The 19,677-nt window shown below is 51.2% G+C and overlaps 1 protein-coding gene across 29 annotated transcripts in view; it reads right to left on the bottom strand.

Annotated features, from left to right (window-relative positions):
• Positions 1–16,147, bottom strand: part of MSI2 (musashi RNA binding protein 2) — a 192,326-nt gene extending 176,179 nt beyond the window's left edge. For 4 of the 29 annotated variants that reach the window (XR_010467318.1, XM_065036675.1, XM_065036678.1 and 1 more), the window contains exons 1-5: positions 15,828–16,140; positions 15,636–15,676; positions 15,425–15,506; positions 14,979–15,063; positions 10,904–10,945 (exon numbers count right to left, since the gene is read on the bottom strand). Coding sequence is in view for 21 of the 29 variants with exons in the window: in XM_065036675.1 (XP_064892747.1) it covers positions 10,904–10,945; positions 14,979–15,063; positions 15,425–15,506; positions 15,636–15,676; positions 15,828–15,889 (312 nt within the window). In the remaining 8 variants the exon portion in view is untranslated. Of the gene's footprint in view, positions 1–10,903; positions 10,946–13,084; positions 14,875–14,978; positions 15,064–15,424; positions 15,507–15,635; positions 15,677–15,827 lie in introns of those variants that run through there. The other 25 variants (XM_065036673.1, XM_065036670.1, XM_065036671.1 and 22 more) reach the window with 13 other exon arrangements.
• Positions 16,148–19,677: the final 3,530 nt, after the last annotated feature.

The raw sequence follows: 19,677 nt of genomic DNA, 5'->3' as shown, positions 1-19,677 counted from the left end.
CTTGAGTGTATTAGGTAACTGAGGAGCTTTGCTCTGACCTGCTCCAACAGGAGTCCGTGGTTGACTCCTGCTAACTTCAATGAAAGCAAAGACAGTCATCACTAAAAAAATTCAGAAAAGTCTCCCAAAAACATCCAGTTGTGTTTCATTACCCAGTCTCAATTCAGCGCTACAGCAAATAAAAACAGATTTAGAAGTTTTGGATTCCTCTATGTCTATTCTCGTCCTTCAGAAGAGCTGCCTTTCCACCCCAAAGTTTCAGGGAAAAAAAAAGGGAAAAAAGTAAAACCAGCTTCCTGTCTAAGAAATGCCTCCCCAACCCCAAAATCACACACAAAACAGTTACCTTAAAGCCCAAACTCGGCCCCAGAACATTCACATCCTGTTTGTTAGGAGAGCACAGGGCTTCTGGCTCTGATCTCCTTTGTTCTGCTGACTGCCCACCTAACCCTGAGCTGAGCAGGTGACTGCAATCAACATAACAAGATTGAGAAATTGCCTTCAGGCCACGAACACACCTGTGTGAGAAGAGGAACAGAGAGACCAAGGGACAGACAAGGCAGGAAGCAGATCCTGGAAACACTGGCCTAGCTGAAGTAAACTCAAACCATCTAAGTCTGTGCCTATCTTGGGAGGATTACTAACCCTGATGCAAAATGCCAGAGCTCCGCATACACTGCTGCTTCTACCGCGCTGGCTGTCGAGCAGCAGAAAGTCTCTCACGTTTCTTAGGGTAGTGGAGACATAAAAGCCTCTTTACAAAATGGGCACCAGATTACGGTTCAGAAATGCCACGTCAGATTCAGTCCGTTGGCTGTCCCGGTGTGCAGAGCAGCCCCGTCGCACACACAGTCCTTTGAAGCCCAGGGAGTTCACCAAAACTACCAGGGACTTAATACCGAGAATTTCAGACTTGACAAACGGCAGGAAAAGAACCTTGCGTGCAACCAGCAAATTACCTCTTCCTCCTCTGCCGCTCCACAGCCCAAAGCACATTTTCACCCGCATAAGCAGAACCAGTAATCAGGCCAAGCAATTCAGGACTTGCTCTCTGATCTCTGTTCCACCCCGAGAAGCGCCTGGCAGCTCCCATTTGTCTGCCCCGATCCAGCCGTCCCCCGCCCTCGGAACGCAGGACAAACAGGTGCTGCGGTCCCTCCCTCAGCTGGAGGAAATTCAGAACGTTAAGGAAACGAAGAGCTGCACCTGCTGCAGACCTCTAAGAACATCAAGAAACAGGACCATTTATTTTGACCACATCCATCCAAGATGCTTACCCTGTCAACTGCATTCCTTCAGCTGCAAGCTGCATGAAATAAGGTTATGCTTTCTGCAAGGATACTTGTCCTCCCTCACCTTTTTCTTTCGCCATCATTTTCAAATGAATTGACGCTTTATTTTACTTTCCACATATTGCAAGAGATCAGGATTACACAGCATCAGCTGAATAACGTTCTGCACACACTCTCATCAGCTTCATGTGTTCAGATGACAGTGATGGGGACCATAAAAGCATGAAGACAGATAATCACTGCTTATGTCTGCAATTATAGTTCCAATAAAGTTTCTTCATGGCTCTTTAGCATTAAAGCCTGTGGACTAGTAACTAAATTGCTTTATTTTTTTTTTCCTATTCTATATTTTGTCCTTTTCCTATTGCATATCTGACTGAGAGAAATGCCTCTACTACAACATCCACTGGAGATACCCACAAAACAGAGGTCGAGAAATCTAAACTGACTCCTAGTAACTACAATAAAATCAAAGCCATGCTCACAAAACTTTGGGGGAATCCTAACTATGGAGGACTTTCAACTATCATTTTATTTGATCTGGAAGATTAATGACATCAAGGATGTGACCAGATGAGAAAAAATAATAAAAATCACACAGGATGCTCACAACTCCCTCTTCATACATACACCGCCAGGCACACTGCGTGCATAACCTGCTGCTTTGATCACAGCTCATGGATCAGGTGAGTCAGGGATGTAAAGCACGAAGGTGCTGTGGCAGGAGACTCCATCCGGGTGCTTTTCAGCACCATCCAGCCCTCCCGGGATGCCAGGGCAGGACATCCCAGCTCGGCAGGCAGCGGGGCCGGTGCAGCCCATCTCCAGCGCTGGGCTCCGCGGTGGGAGCGCGTCAGGACACACTGCTCGTCCGTGTGATGTGCAGGGACCACCACGGCCAGCCCTCCGAGCTCCAACAGGGAGGAACGCCGGGCACAGGGAGGAACGGGTATGGTCCTGCGGCACAAGGGGAAAAGGCGGCTTCCAGGAGCTGAACCACGGGACGGAGCAGCGCCCGGCATGGCCGAGCACCCAGCTCTGCGGGAAGAGAGGAGCCAACGCACTTGTGGAGGCAGAGGGACCGCAGACACCTGCCGCTCAGCGTCCTTCCCCCTCTCCTTACCGAGGGCACAAGACCAACCCTGCATTGCTGAGCCCACTTAAACCCACTGCTGCCCTCTTGCCTCCCAGCGCCCGAGCGTTTGTAACCGCCATGTGAGTGGCATTAGCCAGAACTCGCCCCACAAACTACCTTCCACGTGCTGTGGCCTCGTGTCCTTATCTCGCTTCCCCCTCCCCGCCGTTCGGAAACCCCGGCGCGCAGCAGGAACCTCGGGACGGAGCAGTTACAGCCTCCGCCACGCACCGCAGCGCTGGCACTCCCGTCACAGCCTCCCGTATAAATTTTCCAGTCAAAAGTCGTTAAAAAAAAACCAAAAACTACCTCCGTTTAACCCCTCAAAAACAAGTCGCCTAAAGAGCTGGCAGCGTTCGGTGCTGCTTCGCCTCACACGCTTCCTCCCCAATGCCCAGGGACACTGCCAACGTCTCCGTCACACACAGCGGCCGTTTACCGCGTGGCACCGAACCTGGGCGTCAGGAAGCGGCTGTGCCCTCTGCCATGCCGAGACGCTCCGGATAACCGCCCGCTGCCGTTTTCCCCCAGCCCTTGCCGCTCCTCAACAGCGGCATCAGCACCAGGCTGGTCAGGGCCTCACCGCGGCTCCCACACGCTGCACCAGGACAGGCCAACCTCCCACCGACGGTGATGCCGCGATTCCTGAGGTCAGACCAGCCAACAGCGGCCCTGGGACATCAGCACAGCAGGTTTTACAAGGGCATTTTCCACCAAGTAATATTTGACCAGGGCAGGGTTCAAAAGTTAGGTACGCTGCATATTCAGCAGGCCACCCATCCAGGCCTGGAGTTATAGAGTTGAGCTATAGAAAGCAACTGGGGAGGAAGGTGAGCTGCCTAGTACAAATACATCAACCAAAAAAAACCCCAAACACCTCATAGCAGAGGCTTTTTGAGGATACAGAGCCCCAGCCACAAGAAGGCAACATCTTTTGCCATAGTCCTCACAGGAGGGATCTGGAGGGGTCCTCAGGAGCAGAGCAGCAGCCTGACACTGGCCAGCATCCAACGGGACGGTCACAGCAGCCCCACACCAAAAGGCGAGGTGATACCCCGTGTCTTCCGGAAATTCCTCTCATATTTCACCACTTAGCACTAACTTTGATTTATTTTCTATGTTTTCTGTTCCCTTCCACAATTCACTGAGCACAGAGCGTTGCTATAGGCTTTGTAGGTCTGCCAAACACAACACCGGAAGTAGCCAAATTTCACCAGTAAATGAACATCTTTATACTCCTTTACAACACTTTGCAAACCTTTGGCAAAAGGATAAATGCTCAGTGTATGTATCAGGCTCTGCACAGCTTGTGCTCAGAGCAGGGAGTAGCACTGACGCAGCTCCAAACATTGATAACATGGCCAAATGGAAAAGCAGACAGAAGTTTCACTCTTTCAGTAAGAACCAGCCACGTCCCCTCAGCAACACCTTTTCCAGCAGTACAGCAAACAGCAAACCTGCTGCCAGTGCTGAGGGGTTGCAGCTGACAAGCTTTTGCCATAAACCAAGCTCCGACTTGAGCGATACCTCTCACTCCAGCGGGATCTCCTTGGGACAAATGCTCAGCCCTGCTGCAGCCACCTCTCGCAGCTGTAGGGCACATACAGAGGAAAATAAAACCAATGGGACTTAACAGCTTCAAACCCTGGGAACTACTTAATGCACCAGCTATGAGTTTCTTCCCCCAGCCCGGCATTTTCCCTCCCACCTGCCAGGCCACCTCATTACTGTCACTCTGCATCAGTTCTTGCTGCAGTAGTTTTCTTGGACCTTTGCCCCTTCAGTCAGCTTGAAACCCCTTCCCTATTGTACATCAGAGTCGATGGGAAACTAATGCAAGTCCTTGCTGGGGGAGGGGAGGCCAGAGGGAACGACACTTTCTGCTGCTGTCAATACTTTTCCTTCGCCCTTCCTGCCACGTACACTTCACCAACATATTAAGAAGCCTCGTCTACACTTAACTGGGCTTGCTGAGGTCTCTGAACTATTCCTCATGTGCTGAATTGCATAAGTCTTAGCAGGGTTGGGTCCCTCTTCATAATACAACATTCCCAAAGTACGATGTTAATCCTCAACGGAAGGCTCCTCGGGCACGGCAGCCCAGCCAGCGGCAGACGTCCCAGCACCAAGAACGACCGAGCAGGGGACAAGGGCTCGCTAACACTCCTCAGATCTTCCCCGCACTCAAAAAGTAAAGGAAATGCTTTCAATAGGAGAGCAACGAAATGCCAAAGTTTAGAAGTAACTTATTAATACCGCATGCTGATCTGACTACACAGATTCACATTAACTTTCAAATTACTCATCAAACCACAATTTCTGCAGCAATAATATTTCAGAAACTTAAGCCACGTTGAACACTATGCACATGGTTTACAGAATTATTCCAGTGACTAAGGCAAACAGAACGTGCGATTGCAGGGCTGGAGACTAAATTAAGCTTAGACAATTAATTTTTTTAAAGCCTGATGCTACACTGACCTTGCGATCACTTTTTTGAGGAAACAGCAGATCAGTATTTCCCTGTGAGTGAGATCCTGTGGTGGAGGGGGAAATGAGAGATGAAACCGGCTGTCCCTGGAAGAAGTGATGGGCAGAGCATACACAAAGTGCTGCCCAATACAGAAAGTAACCTTTGAAACTTTTTCTGCTACAACCTCCACAGTTCAACAAAGCATTTAATAATGTGCTTTTAGTCCACCCTGATACAGCAAAGCACTTACCCACGCGCTTACGCCAACTTTCACACAACTGGGACAGAGAAGATTTGGGCCCTGCAGATGAACCATTTCCTGAAACAAGCCATTTTTTCCTCAGATGACTGGCTCTATTTACAGCTTCTCCTCCCTTTATAGCATGACCCAAAATGTGTTTAAAGAGAACATGAAAACGCAATTGAGAAGGCAAACAACTATTAGAAACGGCACAGACATCTATGTCTGGCTTAATGAAATAGAGGAGTTGTTCTTTTTCCTGCTCAACATAACAAACACCTTGATCCACACACACCCCGTTACCCTGTTTCAACAGCTCTCTTCTAAAAATAAGTTACAGGTTCCCTTGATGCTTTGGATTTCACGTCACTTAGGAGACTATCACAAGAGTCTTTTTTATTTATTTATTTGCTTATTTATTAGACTATCAACAGGCTAAAAAAAGAATCCAGTAGCATTAACTGGCGTGGCAGTGACAGCCGAACGCGTGCGATGGCTTTAGGTCGGCGGTGAGGCTGCTGGAGGCTCAGCGCTCTGCTCTCCCTGCACAACCGTTACCTGGTGGACGCCATTCAAAACAACCCAACAATATGGAAAAGCACGGGGATGCAGAATCCCCTTGAAAAAACATCCCAAGTTCGATGATGTCCAATTCTAATTTTAGCTAGCAGTTAGCCAAAGGGAAGCAAAGTACATTAGGACTATTCTTAACATGAAAAACATCCTTAGGCTATGATAATGGAAATACATCTTACCCAAGTATAAGGCAGTCTGTGGGGATTCAGGAAACATGAGCAGTCTACCTGAGTGGTTGGGGAAAAGACCTAAATGTTTACATCTCCAAAACCGACAAAATTACAAAAATGCAGCCCAGCTCTTGCTTCTGGCAGAACTCAGAGCGCTCCACGGAACACCCTGCACAGCCGCCTTCTGCTGGGGCTGCCAGCGTCCAGAACAGAGACCACGCTCTGCCCTGAGCACACGGCACAGAGCAAGAGCCTGATCCCAGGAACAACGGGGGTCAAACCCTGATCCTCCACCTGAGAAGGCCTGGGTTCATTAGCCAAGACTCAGACTCATCAGCTTTTCCATGTGACCACCCAGTGCCAGGGGAGACAACGTCTAGGAGCAGCCTGGCCCGGCCAAGGGATCAGCATCAAGGCTGGCTGAGCGGACACCCAACCGCACCACCCAGCAAGGACTCCATTCCCCTGTCTGCAGATGGCACAGGGATACTAGTAAGGTTCACATCTATGCCCAGTGCCAAGCACAGGAAACACTTCCTCAGTTACTCCACTCAGACCTGCAGGGGAATTTGTAAAAAAGAGAAAGAAAAGGGAAAAGGCCTGACCTTGCTGCTCTTCAGAGCCCGCTGGGGAAGGAAGGGTGGGGGGAACGGAGAATCCTGAGTTCTGCTGGTGTGCTCAGTTCACATTCTTTTGAAAAAGACTTCAAAGCCTACTCAATACTTAAAATAAGATGGGAAGTAGTGGGACTAACCTGTAGGAGTTTACAGGCAGAGGCAGGGGAGGAAACAAACAAAAGAACTCTTGGCTTTCAAGGTACATCATTCGCTTTGGAATAAAATCTCTCTCTGCTACTCTGGCTCAGGCTTATCAGGCAGCCAAGGGACACAGACACCCCACCCACAGTTAACTTAATTGGAATCAGACACCCAAATCCACTCATTAGCTTTAACAAAAAGCTCCCAGGTTCGGCTGGGTGTTATTCCAAAGGGCATGCCCTCCGCTGCTGCTCCGGAACGGCCCGCTTCACGTGGGCTCGACCCGCAGCCACTCACAAGGAGAGCGGCCAACGCGCTGGGTGTGCCAAGGAAGCAGAACAGATGTGCACATCTGCACTTCCCAGCGCCCCCGGCCCAGTACACACAGCCTGGGATACACTGGCTGGAGCCGGGGAGGCCAGAACCAGTTATCGGTTCTGCACGGCCCCCTGTTAAATTAAAATACATCTAATGAAAACATCAGGATTCAGCATCACCATCTGACTATCAGACCAGAGGCCCTCCTCACCGAATAAAGCCCTTCTGCTATGTTGTGACCAAACAGCGGGACCGGCTCTGGGACCCACTCTGCCCTTCGTATTTCAGGACACAGACCACAGTCAGCAGGGCACATACACAACGAGAACAAATGCCGCTGAACGCTACTACGAGTAGTTCCAATGGGTTGACTTGCTGGGGCAATTCCCAACCTTGTGTGTGACGCCCCTGCAGCAGGTGCCAGGAAGAACAGGCACCTGGGTCCCATCCTGGAGCAACCCGAGCGCAAAATGCACCTCAGTGGGCGGCCTCACCAGCTGCAAACGTGGACTGCAGTTTTCTCTGCCTGTTTCATACGTGGCTTTGCATGACAAAGCCTGCACATGTCTATACCAGTAAGTCACACAAAGGTGCTTTTGTGGCCAAGGTGCTTCTTCACGGACTGAGTCTGCTGTCCTTTTGCTCTTCAGGTTTGTTTGTTTTTTAAATAAATCCCAAAGGCGAGGGATGAGAATGGAAATTGCTTACATCTGAAAATATCTAATGAACATGCTAAATTGGATAAGGCTTCTCCAACCTAATACAGCAGGTAATGTCAGAACTGACAGGCTATGTATATTAAAAAGTCAAATTATCGTAGTCTTCGGTATGCAGAAGGGGTACAAACCCACCACCCCTGCAATCACTGCTGCTTTTTAAGGATTTTTAAGTCAGCAGTTATAAACTATGAACTGTTACAGAGCGCCTTCCAGCACTTGCAAGCAAGACAGATTTTCATCAAGGAACAGCGGCCACGACAAAGCATACGTGTATTCTTTCCATCTTGCCATTAACCATACACCAGAACCTCCACAAGTTAAACCCCCGCAGCACATTTCCTAAAACAATGGCTTCCACTCGTCCCGGGCTTCCCAAGGAGAGCAGGACTGCACATCCCAGCACAATCCACCGGAGACAATCGCCCAGGGTCACTCGGAAAACCAGGGAGGAACGTTCTGCTCCCACAACCCGCCGCTGCCTGCTCAGTAACCAATCTGCATCACCAGAGAGGTGTCACATCATGGAGATGCACTTAAAAAGCCCAAAAGAAAGCACGTTACTGGGCTACGCTTTGAAAGGAGACCGGCCAATTAATGGGAGCAGAAGTGGGAAGGAATGAGCACAGATGATTGTGTGTGACCCCACGGACCACAGCGAGCGTGAGACCTGGGACACGAGGCGACGGCAGCGCCACAACCAGGCGGGTGAATCCCGGACAGGAGGATCCAAGGGGGCGCGAGAGACAGACAGAGGGAGGGAGGGACGGACAGAGGGATGGAGGGAGGGAAGGACGGACAGACAGATGGAAGGTGCCCCAGCCGTGCTTCCAGCCCAGCACCCGGCCCTGCTGGGGACGGCCAGGAGACCGCTGGAAAAAGCCCAGTCTGCATTTTGCTAAATGTACCAGGAAGGCTACTGAGGAAAGAGAAAAGAAATAAATCTCCTCTCAAACCTAGAGACAGTGACATTTCATTAAATGCCATTAATCTCCCCAGACCCACGCAACAGCTAGTTAATTAGAGTAAAATACAGTCATGTTTTAACGCTGAACATTCGCTATTTGACCGGGATCAATGAACAACTAAAGTCCAAAACCTTAGTTCAGTATCTAGTTAAAAAACAGAAAACAAAAGATTCAGATTGTGAAATGCTGTCCAGAATAACACGTCATAATTGATGTAAAATCTGTTCTTTATTGCATCTGATTTTCTGCAACTTCCTGATACGGCTGTTCTCAATCTTCAGATGTTTTTCAAGCGCCCTGTAGAAATCCCAGTACTTCGGAAAGGACGAGTGTGTAAAGAGCAGCAGCAGAGCCTGCCGACCCCCCCAGAGAGCAAGGTCCCCCTGAACCCCCCCAGAGAGCGAGGTCAACCCTGACCCCGCCTAGAGAGCGAGGTCAACCCTGACCCCCCCCAAGAGAGCGAGGTCAACCCTGACCCCCCCAGAGAGCGAGGTCCCGCTAGGAGCGGAATCCAACCCACGGTCCACAGCCTGCCCCGACTCGAAAGACGTCTCTTACCATAAACAAAACAAAAATACCCTCAAAAACCCCCTATGTGGAGAAAAACAAAACCTCCTTTGTAAAAATGACCTGATTCTGCATTCTTGAACACGAAAATTTAACTCACTAATATCCTTGGCATCAGACATGCCCTGGTTTTTTTAATTGTTTTAGAAAAGTCATATGGGACAGCTTTCCAGCTCTGTTGTGAGCATTATAAACTTTTACTAATAGCACCGGTAATTGAAGACAGTTTAAAATGTAAATAAGCCTTTAAAAGGTATTGGAAAGGGAGAAGGGAACATCGGTCACAGTGCAAGATCATCTTCAGATTTTAATTATTAAACCCTTCAAAATTCTGGTCACTTTAAATTGTACCCTAAAGACAGCATTAATCCAACAACATAAGCCAGAAGCCACAACCCTACAAGCTATAAACTCTTTGCTTGGCGCAGAAGCAAGCCAGGCTCGCCATTATTCACTAATTAGTTATTAGATATGTCCCATGAAGAAAAGAACGTCTAAATATTTGACTACAGTAGTTTGGTTTAAAACTCCGCAAGCAGGCTGTTGGGGTTGGTTTTCTGTCACTGCTTTTTTACTTTCCGGGGATCAGCAGCATCTCTCCCGCTGCACACCTCGGGTTCTGAAATCACACATTTTTCCCCGATGCGTGATTTGTGTAATATTTAACATGATGGTTCCACACGCTATTAAACCGCTTGCTTTCGCGAGGAGCTATGTGCAATAAAACCGTTAGGCAGGATTTGTTCAGGTAGGCTTTTCCTTATTGACTTGCACCCACAACTTTGCAGCCTCCTCTTTCCATTTTTAACAGAACACCAAAGCACCCCCAGCTGATCACCGTGCGCACAGGCGGCACACACCAGCTACATCCAAGTCTTCCAACGGACTCTCAGAAGCAAGTATTTCAAAAATTCAAAATTCAAACACAACGGGCTGCACGTTTGGATTTGACAGCGAGCTGCTGGATTTGTCAGGCACACCCGAAGAGCAACAAGCACTCGTACTGCAGGAGGAACGGCCCCGGGGTGCTCAGAAGCCGGCTGTGGCCGGGGGCTCTGCCGCGGCGCCGCGTGCGCAGGTGGGCAGTGGCGCGGCACGGCCCGCGGGCCCCGCGACGACCGGGGCGCCGCTCCGGCACCCAGAGCTCGTTGTTCCGCTCTCCTTGCAAAAGAATACCCCGTGGCCTGCAGAGTTCAGGGCTCCATCGCAAACTTGCTATCCAACGCTTATTAGTCTCCAAACACATCCCTGAAGTTATACAAAAGAAAATTTGCAAACAATGAAGGCAGAGATATATTCCCATCCATCACAACCACAGAACTGAAAGCTCAGCTCAAAACAAGCCTGAAGTCTGCACTTAATCCAAACACTCTTCATAAACACCATGCAAAACACATTGCGTAAAATAGCATCACGAACGCAAGTAATGCAGCAACAATCTCTCCCCCGAACTGAAGAAGTCTCTGCTTTGCAGCCCAGGACTCTGCAAGGAGACGGTTAAACCGGAGACACGTAACATCGCACAAAGCAGCTCTCCTGCCGTTTCACAGCCATACGCTGATACCCTTAAGACGCCATGCACTCCGGCTTTAAAAGCTTTCATTGCCAATTCCCTGTTTGAAACCTGAACTGCCTGGCAACAATGATTCTCTGTGTGCCTAAAATCCTATTATCGATCCTCCTACTTACCTTAGGCTGTGCTCGTCGGGGAAATGCAACTTTAGGGTCAATCTGGGGAAAAAGAAAGGGGAAATCAACAAGATAGCTTTGGTTGTCAATTTTTTTTTTTTTAATTCATTGAATTATTAATCCCTCATTTCTCAGGCTCATAATTCAGCACATCGGGTCATGCAGAACTACTCTGGAACTGATGCATCATGGCCTGGGTCTGTCTGGGGCTTTTTGGCAGGGGAGTGAGGAGAGGAATCAACATCTCCTGCATGTGGCTCCCACATCACCCTCCAGCAACGGCCTCTGCCGCTCGGGGGCTCCGGATCGGGCTCTGGGCGCTGCTCTAGAACCAGCAGTGCACAGCCAGGGTGAGCTGCAGGGCTCGCAGCCGCGCTCCTCACCAGCTCCTGCACCTGCACCGCCTGCCCTTGTCTGGGGTTACTTCGCTCTGCTTTCCCTGCTGTGTTTTGTCAACTGACAGCAGCACCACACAAAGGAGAAATGCAAACCACAAAGTCAAATGATTTGCTTTTCAGTTATTAAAACTAAAACATTAGAAGGACTACAAGATCACCCCTCATAACAGTGTGCCAAGCTGATCTGGTTTGCTGATCCTCAGAGAAGATCTGTGAGCAGTGACAAGCTATGAAGGGGCATTATCAGAAGGGTGGGCAGAGAGGAGAGCAAGGCACAAATGAAAAATATGGGCATTTAAACCAGCAGAAACCTGGTTCTTCAAAAGATTTTGCTTGCAAGAGTTAGCTAAAGTGTCCTGGGATGAAGCACAACACCACAGAGGAAAAACAAAACAAGAGAAACCTATCTTTGTTGTACCCCCTGCCCCCTTGTTCTGAGATGCAGCACGGACTCCATTGCGCCGCATACATTAGAAACTGTGTCCACTCCGCAAGCCCAAAATGCTAGTTCTGCAATTTTAAAAACAACTTCTGTATCGGTCATCTTTAAAAAGAGACCCTTCTCTGCCATTCACCAACCACTGAAACCAAAGGCAGCCCTGCGGGTGCGTGTCTGGATGCAAACAAAAATCATACCTTTTAAATAACTGCCCATCTTTAACTGCAACAAAATGCCCCCTTGCTGCTGATTTCACCTCTGGTTTTTCGCAGCAGCTGCACACAGATATATCCTATATAAAGAGGCTGAAAAATCATTTTTTAAAAGACTAAATTCTACCTTAACCGTGCAACTTGTGGCTGCTCTCAGTGTAACGAACTGATGAAACCAATCCTCGTGGTGCTAACGCATACTCAGAAGCAGAGGTTTTCCTTAACAGTTTCCTAGAGGCCGTCTCGAACAGCTGGGGTTTGGGTTTCACTGGGTTTCCCCCTCAAGCTAACCCTGGTTAGGAAAGGAGATGTTCCCATCTGCCGTTGTTATTCCTTTGTTGACATATATTCCCTGATGAATAACCACAGGCCTCTCCCAAAAAGCACCTTTACTCAATTTGTCCAAACTGGAAACAGCACCAACATTTCACGTGCAGCTGACAAACTGGTTTACATCAGATCCAAATGTAGTTCCTTTTTTAGGACATACCTGAGAAATGAGTGATTACATGCCACTTTATTGTTCAAAAAGCATAAATAGTAAATCTCTTTAGCTAGAAAGCTAACCTTTTCATAGAGATTAACATTATCTACAAAGATATCCAGCACTGACTAGGCATTTGTCTACTGGGGAAATACAACAGGTACGGATTTTCCACAGCGATACCCAAATGTGCGCATTTCTGCATTTGCTCCAAAAGCCCACGTTTTCTCCCCAAAGAACACGGTCGGCCATCGCTGCAACGAACCACTGGGAAAAGTTGCAAGAGCCATTAAACTCTAAAGCAACACATTTGGTTTTGAAGGTCAGTTCCAAGAGCACCGAGCTCTTTGCACCACAGCGACGGCCCCTCTTGAATATCCGAATTTTCCTTTGCAAAACCTTTTGGATAAACACCCTCAGCGTCCGACGCCGGACACGAGCAGCCAGCACGGCAAATCCATACCTTTTGCATCACCCTGTCAGCTATTTAAACACCGACCAAAATTAAAAAAAAATAAAACTTCTACCAAAAAAAATGAGTTAGTTAGGTACAATTCTACTTACTGTATCTACAAGTCCTCTAGGAAATGACTCTAGTACTATTTCTGATATGAATGGCCATTACCTAAACAAAGCTTTTAACGTAACTGTAAACAAGAGCGACGTTTCCATGCCAATACCCAACCGATCTGCCTCCTGCGCTGGACGTTGAAACAGAGTCAAATGCTGTGTTATACTCCACATCACACCACGGCCACAGACACACGGCTCCCAGGGACCCTGCCCAGTTTGCTGCTTTACTCTTAAGCTGCGCTCCTGATTTTAAGGTCGGCTTCTTATTTGGATTGATTCAATCATTGTCACACGATCAAAACTCAGGCAAATTTGTCCTGGTCGATCTGTCCACCCCTCCCCCAGAGAAGAGCAAATTAATACATTGCAGGGACCAGACTGTGCTACAAGAGAAAAGCTGGGGGAGGACCTAATTATAGTCAGAAATATGACAGGGTGTCCTCCCATGATTTATTCTTTTTAAACCCTCATTCAAGACACCGTTTGCTTTGTTCTTCTTATCTAAATTTATCTTTAAAAACACACATAGAATATAGCTGTACATGAAAAGTCTGGTGAGTTTAATCTCAGGAGCACAGTCGAATCAGTTATCTTACCGTATCTGATTAAAGCTAAAATCAAATTATTAAGGCATGTGAAAGCACGGGCTATGTGTTCAGACAAGCCCAGCAGAATTTGTAGGTCGAATTAAAACACCAGATTCCACCTGCTTCTGTGAGAGCTTTGGGCTTTTTGTTGTCATATAAATCACATTTAGAAAAACCAACATGCTCTCCTGTTTGCTCCCTGCTTCTCCTATTCTCCATTTAACTATAGTATCATACACACAGGCACACACAAGATGTTCCAGCACCGCGACAGGATTTCTCCTAACACCATGCCCGTCTCAAAATAAAACCTTTAAGACTCAGCGTACATACTGTAAGGCAGTTCCAGCAGGGAACACATTCGGTACGTGCAGCAGCAGCTCTGCCGGGCGGTTAAACCAACGCCATCCTTCCCTTCCCAAACGCGACCCCGCAGCCCGACCCGCACCAATGACCTCTAGCAGCGTCCTTCCCCCCCGGCTGCCCAGCCTGAAAACCGCAACCGAGCGGGAGGCAGCAAAACTTCATCCTTCCCGGGGGAAAAAAACAGGGCCTAAAGCTACACTTGCTGGATCCCTTTTGTCTGACCCAACACTGAAAATGCAGCATCCGGGTCAGGGCCAAACTCATGTGTTCTGGTTTGCCTTTTTAAAAAAAACAACAAATATAACATTTATTTAAAAAAAAAATAGATCAGCTGAATCTCAAGAGCATTTTTCCCTACGTTACCCACTGGAGACTGAGCGTAGCAAAAAGCTCTGGAGAAACAACAACAAACCGGGACTTGGGCTCCTCCACCACATCTTCTCTCGAGCTCTCGCACAGCTTTCCAAAAATCAACGCGTACGTTTCATAAGGGCCCTGACATCACAGGTGAGGGGACCTCTCCAAAAATGACTTTGGGAAACGACACGAGAAGCAGCTTTTAGGGTTTGACAGTAAGTCACTCCCACCGTGAAACACGCACACCAATAAATAAATAATCCATCAAAAGCAGAAGAAAGTTCCCTGCAGAAAATGTTCTGCAGCGGGGCACCAAAAAAAGTTGGATTTTACTCTGTAGTTTTTTCAATGTCACCGCTCAATAAAATATAAGGCTGGGGGAGGAGCCATTGGTCAGTGTGGGTAAATTCAGCTTTAAAAAATGAGAGTTACGGCTTTTTAGAAGTTAAAGGCAGACTCTAGAAAAACAAAAAGAAAAAAATCCAACCATGCAAAGTCCCGGCTCAATGACAGCTTGACATCCCCCGCAAAAACCCACCGGAGCGGCGGCCGAGCCGCGGTCCCCGTCAGGTCGCCTGTCACCGCTGCCGTGGAGCCAGCGCAGCCCCACGGAGCCGGGCGAGCCCCACGGAGCCGGGGCAGCCCCACGCAGGACCTACCGTCTTGGAGTCCAGCTCGTGGTGCGGCTGAGCCAGGACTTTGTCTACACTCGCCGGATCCGCGAACGTAACGAAGCCGAAGCCTCTGCGAGAGACAAAGAGCGAGGGGATGGGGAGAGGGGAGGGGGAGAATGATGAGAACTAGAGACAAGGGGAGAAGTCGTAAAAATAAATGGCTGTTTCCTCCCCCCTCCCCTTGCCCAAATCCTCCGGTTCCCAGGGAGGGGGGGCGGACAGCCCGACCCGGCCGCCCCTGCCCCTCTCCGCCTCCGCCGCCCGCTTTGTTTCCTCCTCCCGGCCGGAGGGATGCGGAGAAACCCCCCGGGGAGCCCCACGGGCCACGCGTGGGGTGGGATGGGGCCGGGGGTGCGGGCCGGGGGGTCCCACCCGCCCCGGCGGCAACTCGCGAAGTTTGTCAGCCCGGCTGGGGGGGGCAGCGGTTTTACCTGGAGCGCTTGGTGGTGGGGTCCCGCATGACCATACACTCTCTAATTTCTCCGAATTTGCTAAAATAGTCTCTAAGGCTGTCTGCGGAGAGAGAGAGAAGCAGAGAGGCAGAGCAGGGGAGGGGGCGCGGGCAGGCCCCGGCGCGGCGGGACGCGGCCCACGCGGGGCGGGACGCGTGGGGAGGGGGCGGGGGGGGGCGGCGGTCCGTACCTGGTGAGGTTTGCCAGCTGAGGCCGCCGATGAACATCTTGCTGGGGGGAGAGAAGAGAGCGGAGTTGAACGCCGGTGCGAGATCGGCCATTTTGACGGGGCAGCTCACGGCGGCGCGGAGAGGCGCGGAGCGGAGAGCGCGGAGCGGGGGGGAGCGGCCGGCCGGCCCCGCTCCTCGCCCCGCCGACTTACCCGGGGTCGTGCTGCGCCTCGCCGGGGCTCCCCGAGGTAGCCTGGCTGCCGTCCGCCTCCATGGCCGCGCGGAGCCCGCAGCGATCCGCGCCGAGCGAGAGCCCTTGAGAGGACCCCCCCCCGCCCGCCCGGCCCGCCCGCCCCCCCCGGCCCGGCTCCGGCTCCGGTCGCTCCGGTTGCTTCTTCCCCCTTTCCCTTCCCCCCTCCTCCTCCCTCCGCTACCGGAGGATCTCACTGGAGAGGAGCTGGGGAAGCAGCCAGATCCGTCACACGTGGGATCGGCTTAGCTCAGCTCAGCGCCGCGCCGGCCCTCCCCCCGCCACCATCCTCCCCTCTCTCTCCTCCCTCCATCCCGCGCCGCCGCCCCCCCTCCCCCCCGCGGGGCGGGGCTGCCGTCGCGTGGCCCTGTCGCGACGTCACCGCCGCGCGCGCGCGCCACCGAGCGGGCAGCGGCGGGCACCCGCGCGCGTGCGGCGGCCCCGGTGTCACCGGGCGGTACCGAACCCACCCGGTACCGCTACCGACCTGATACCGGTACCGAACTCACCCGGTACCGGCTCCGCTGGGCCCCGCGGGGGCTGCTCGGGGCGTCCCCGCGTGTCCGTGGGCCGGTCCCCCGCGGCCCAGCAGAGCCCTGAGGTGCGGGGGCGCCTCTCGCGGTGGAGGCGGCGCGGGACAGGGGGGTTCCCGCTGTCGCTCCTGCGCTGCGTCCCCCTCGGCACAGCCGGGCTGATCCCCACGCACAGCGTCAAGGTCGGGGAAGGTGGGTGTCTAGCAAAGGAAACTTAAAGTTTCAGGGACTAGTGAAAAATTGGGGCACTACTGCAGGTGTGTTTTGTCCGGTCACCCACCCAGCACCCTCCTGCCCTTCTCATGGGCACCGCGCACAGCCCACACCCTGCCAACACCCGGCGGTTGACCTACAGCTTTGTAGGGCTGCTCAGAGGGTGACTGCGCCTGCTGCCCCGGAGTTCTGGCATCCCAGTGCCCCTGCATCCCTGGACTCCTGCATCCCACTGCCCATGCATCCCCAGACTCCTGCACCCCGCTGCCCTCAGCATCCCTGGGTCCCGGCAGCGCTGACGGGCTCTGCCCAGTGCGGGTCACAGCGTTGACCCTCAGCCCCACATTCTGCGCTTGGTGTTTGAACTGCACTTTGCAGCGTCAGACGGAAGCGGTGATGGGGCTGCCATCTCCTGTCATCGTTACACAAGGTGAAAGCAATCAGTTTCACCTAAATTGAGCGCTGAGCGGGAGTGTGGGCCACCCACCCGATGGGACAATTTCAGAAACATCCACCGATTTTGAGCACCCCAGCTCAGCCCAGGCCGCGTGTCTCCTCACTGGAGCCCTCCCAGCTCAGCCGTGCCTGCGGGAGCCAGGGACCAACAACTATTTCAAGCTCAGGGATATTTTTTTAATTGGCGGGGGGCCGTATGTAAATGTACTTTCCCGCAGTGACTAATGAACGAGGTGTAAATTAGAGGACAGGTCTGGTAGGTCAGGCCTACCAGAGAAACAATCACGGTGTTTTGACACAGACCGCGGCAAGATCTGCTAAAATGCCCTTTATTGGGTTTTTTGTCATCAAGTGCTGGATCCTGGTCCAGCAGCACCCCCGGGTCTGCACTCTGCTTCGGGACCGCGCACACCCCGCAGCTCCAGCGCGCAAAGGAAACGGATGGGGGGGATTAAAGAACAGGGAATTTCTCCCTGCTCTGAGCCTCCTTTAGATCTTAGCTATTTCTTGTAATAATCACCGGGAAATTACTTGTCAGGAGTGTGGTTCCTGGGGTTATATTACCCCTTTAATCTCTCTGACCGTGGTGCAGAATTTTAAAGGGGTTGCAGAATGAACAAGCACAAGACTGATTTTACTGATGGACAGAGGGAACTTCAGAGCAGCTGATTACAGCTCAAGGAAAAAAAAGTGATTTCTATATATTAAAATGAAATCTCCACTGTTACACCTTACATCAGTGAACATTGCAGGTCAAATGGCTCTTTAAGGACTCCATCGGTACGTTCTCTTTCTGCAGAGCCGCGGCTGGGTGCAGGCAGGTGACCAGTTTCAATCTGTTCAGTCATTTTTGCGATTTCTGCTGCACACACTACTGAGATTTACAAATTCAGCTTCTTTTCAGCCAGCCTTCCATTGCTGTGTTTGTGTTTGCCTTCGATGAGCTTTACAAACCTGAGCAGTCAAATATGCGCATCAGGCTGGAGCCCCCCAGATCCTTACGGGTGCTCTGGCAATGGCTCTTGCACGCCACCAAAAACCAGTCAGCCCAGTTACCCTACCTGCCACCTCCACTGACATCCAGTCTGCATACACCCGTGACAAGTAATTACCCCACAGCTTTCTGAGGAGCAAATCATTCAAATATTGCCTAGGACAGAATTTGGCCCAGGGAGTGAGTACAATTAGCGCAATGTTTGGCTACATCCACATTTCCCTGCGGTCTGGTCCCAGTAGGGAGGATACGGACACCCCGTTTGCTGCCCTGGATGCTGACGGGGAGAGGAAAGACTCAGAGGGGTCAGCACTGTTGTGTTTCTGTCCCCAAACCACGCAGCGCCTGTCTCCAAAGTTGCTGTTTCAGCCCCAATCCTCAGCGTTCTCTCCACACCGGGGACTCTGCAGCCCTGGCCCCCGTGCGGCTCCTCTCTGAGCTCTGACGCTCACACTGACTCTGAACTCCCGGCAGACTTTCGTCGGTAGCTAATGAACTGCAAAGCTGACATCTGTAACTGCTGGGCAGTGCAACGTTCTCCCCAGCTGCACCATTAAAAGTTGGAGCATTTATTCTAAGAACAAGGAAAGTTACTGCTATTGCTACAAACCAACCCAAACCGTAGACGGTAGCGCTGTAGACAGAGCTCAGGGAGGGCACATCTGTCCACGCACTCCTGTAGCACCTACTCAGTAACAGGTTTTAGCCCTGCTGGCGTCCTTTGGACACATGGCAGCTCTGCCTCGCAGATCAGAGCTTGGGATGCTGAGTTTGTTAAGATAAACATTTCTAAGGCCTAAGTAACGTGTGGCTCCAGCTCTCACTGACGATGCATGAGTCCTCAGAGTCTGAGTTCTGAAATAAACACGTCTTGGGCTCCTAAACCAGTGAGGGGCTCTTGAAAACCCCCCGGCAGGGGAGGGAGCTGGGCCAGGGGTGGTCTGGGTCGTGGCCCCGGCCCCTTGGCCATCTCGGGCAGCGATGCTGGATGGCCACATCCAGCTCCCGCGGCCTGGGGAGGGACTTCATCTGTCTGCTGCTGGAGAAATCTGCATTTATGTTTTGTATGCTCTATAAATTCAGTGTCATAATAAAAAGGGTCTAAATCTTTACTGAATAATTCATTTTCATGCGTGGGGAAGAAATAATGACCTATATTATATTCCATCTATCACTTAGTAAGTTCCTGTGATTGATCGGCCGGTGGGTTTGGGAGGTCCCCGATGACCAACAGCGTGCCGCGGACTGGCCCGCCTGCTGCCCAGATGTGGCCTCACCTGACAAACATCATTTAGCCAGCACTCCAGAGCGGCCATACACCGGGGAGCTGCCAGGAAATCAAAGATCATTTAAAATGCAGAATATGTCATTGCAAACAATTGGTCTTCTCGATGCGTCTCTGCCTTTGGCGTTAGCCGGTGTCAGCTCAGCCCTCGCAGCCCTGTCCCGGAGGAAGGAGCGACGGCTTCGGGCTGTGGGGCTGTGGGTCGGGGCGGGCTGGCCAGACACAGGCCACATCTCCAAAGAGCTGGGAGAAGGGTTTCTACCCCCCAGATTTGTAACAGTTCTGCAATACCAGTTCACACCTCGTGCAGAGGTGGCTCTGGACTTTTGGG

This window comes from Columba livia, chromosome 20 (genome assembly GCF_036013475.1).
Source record: "Columba livia isolate bColLiv1 breed racing homer chromosome 20, bColLiv1.pat.W.v2, whole genome shotgun sequence".
Taxonomy (NCBI): domain Eukaryota; kingdom Metazoa; phylum Chordata; class Aves; order Columbiformes; family Columbidae; genus Columba; species Columba livia.
This window is presented reverse-complemented; position numbering and strand designations above follow the sequence as displayed.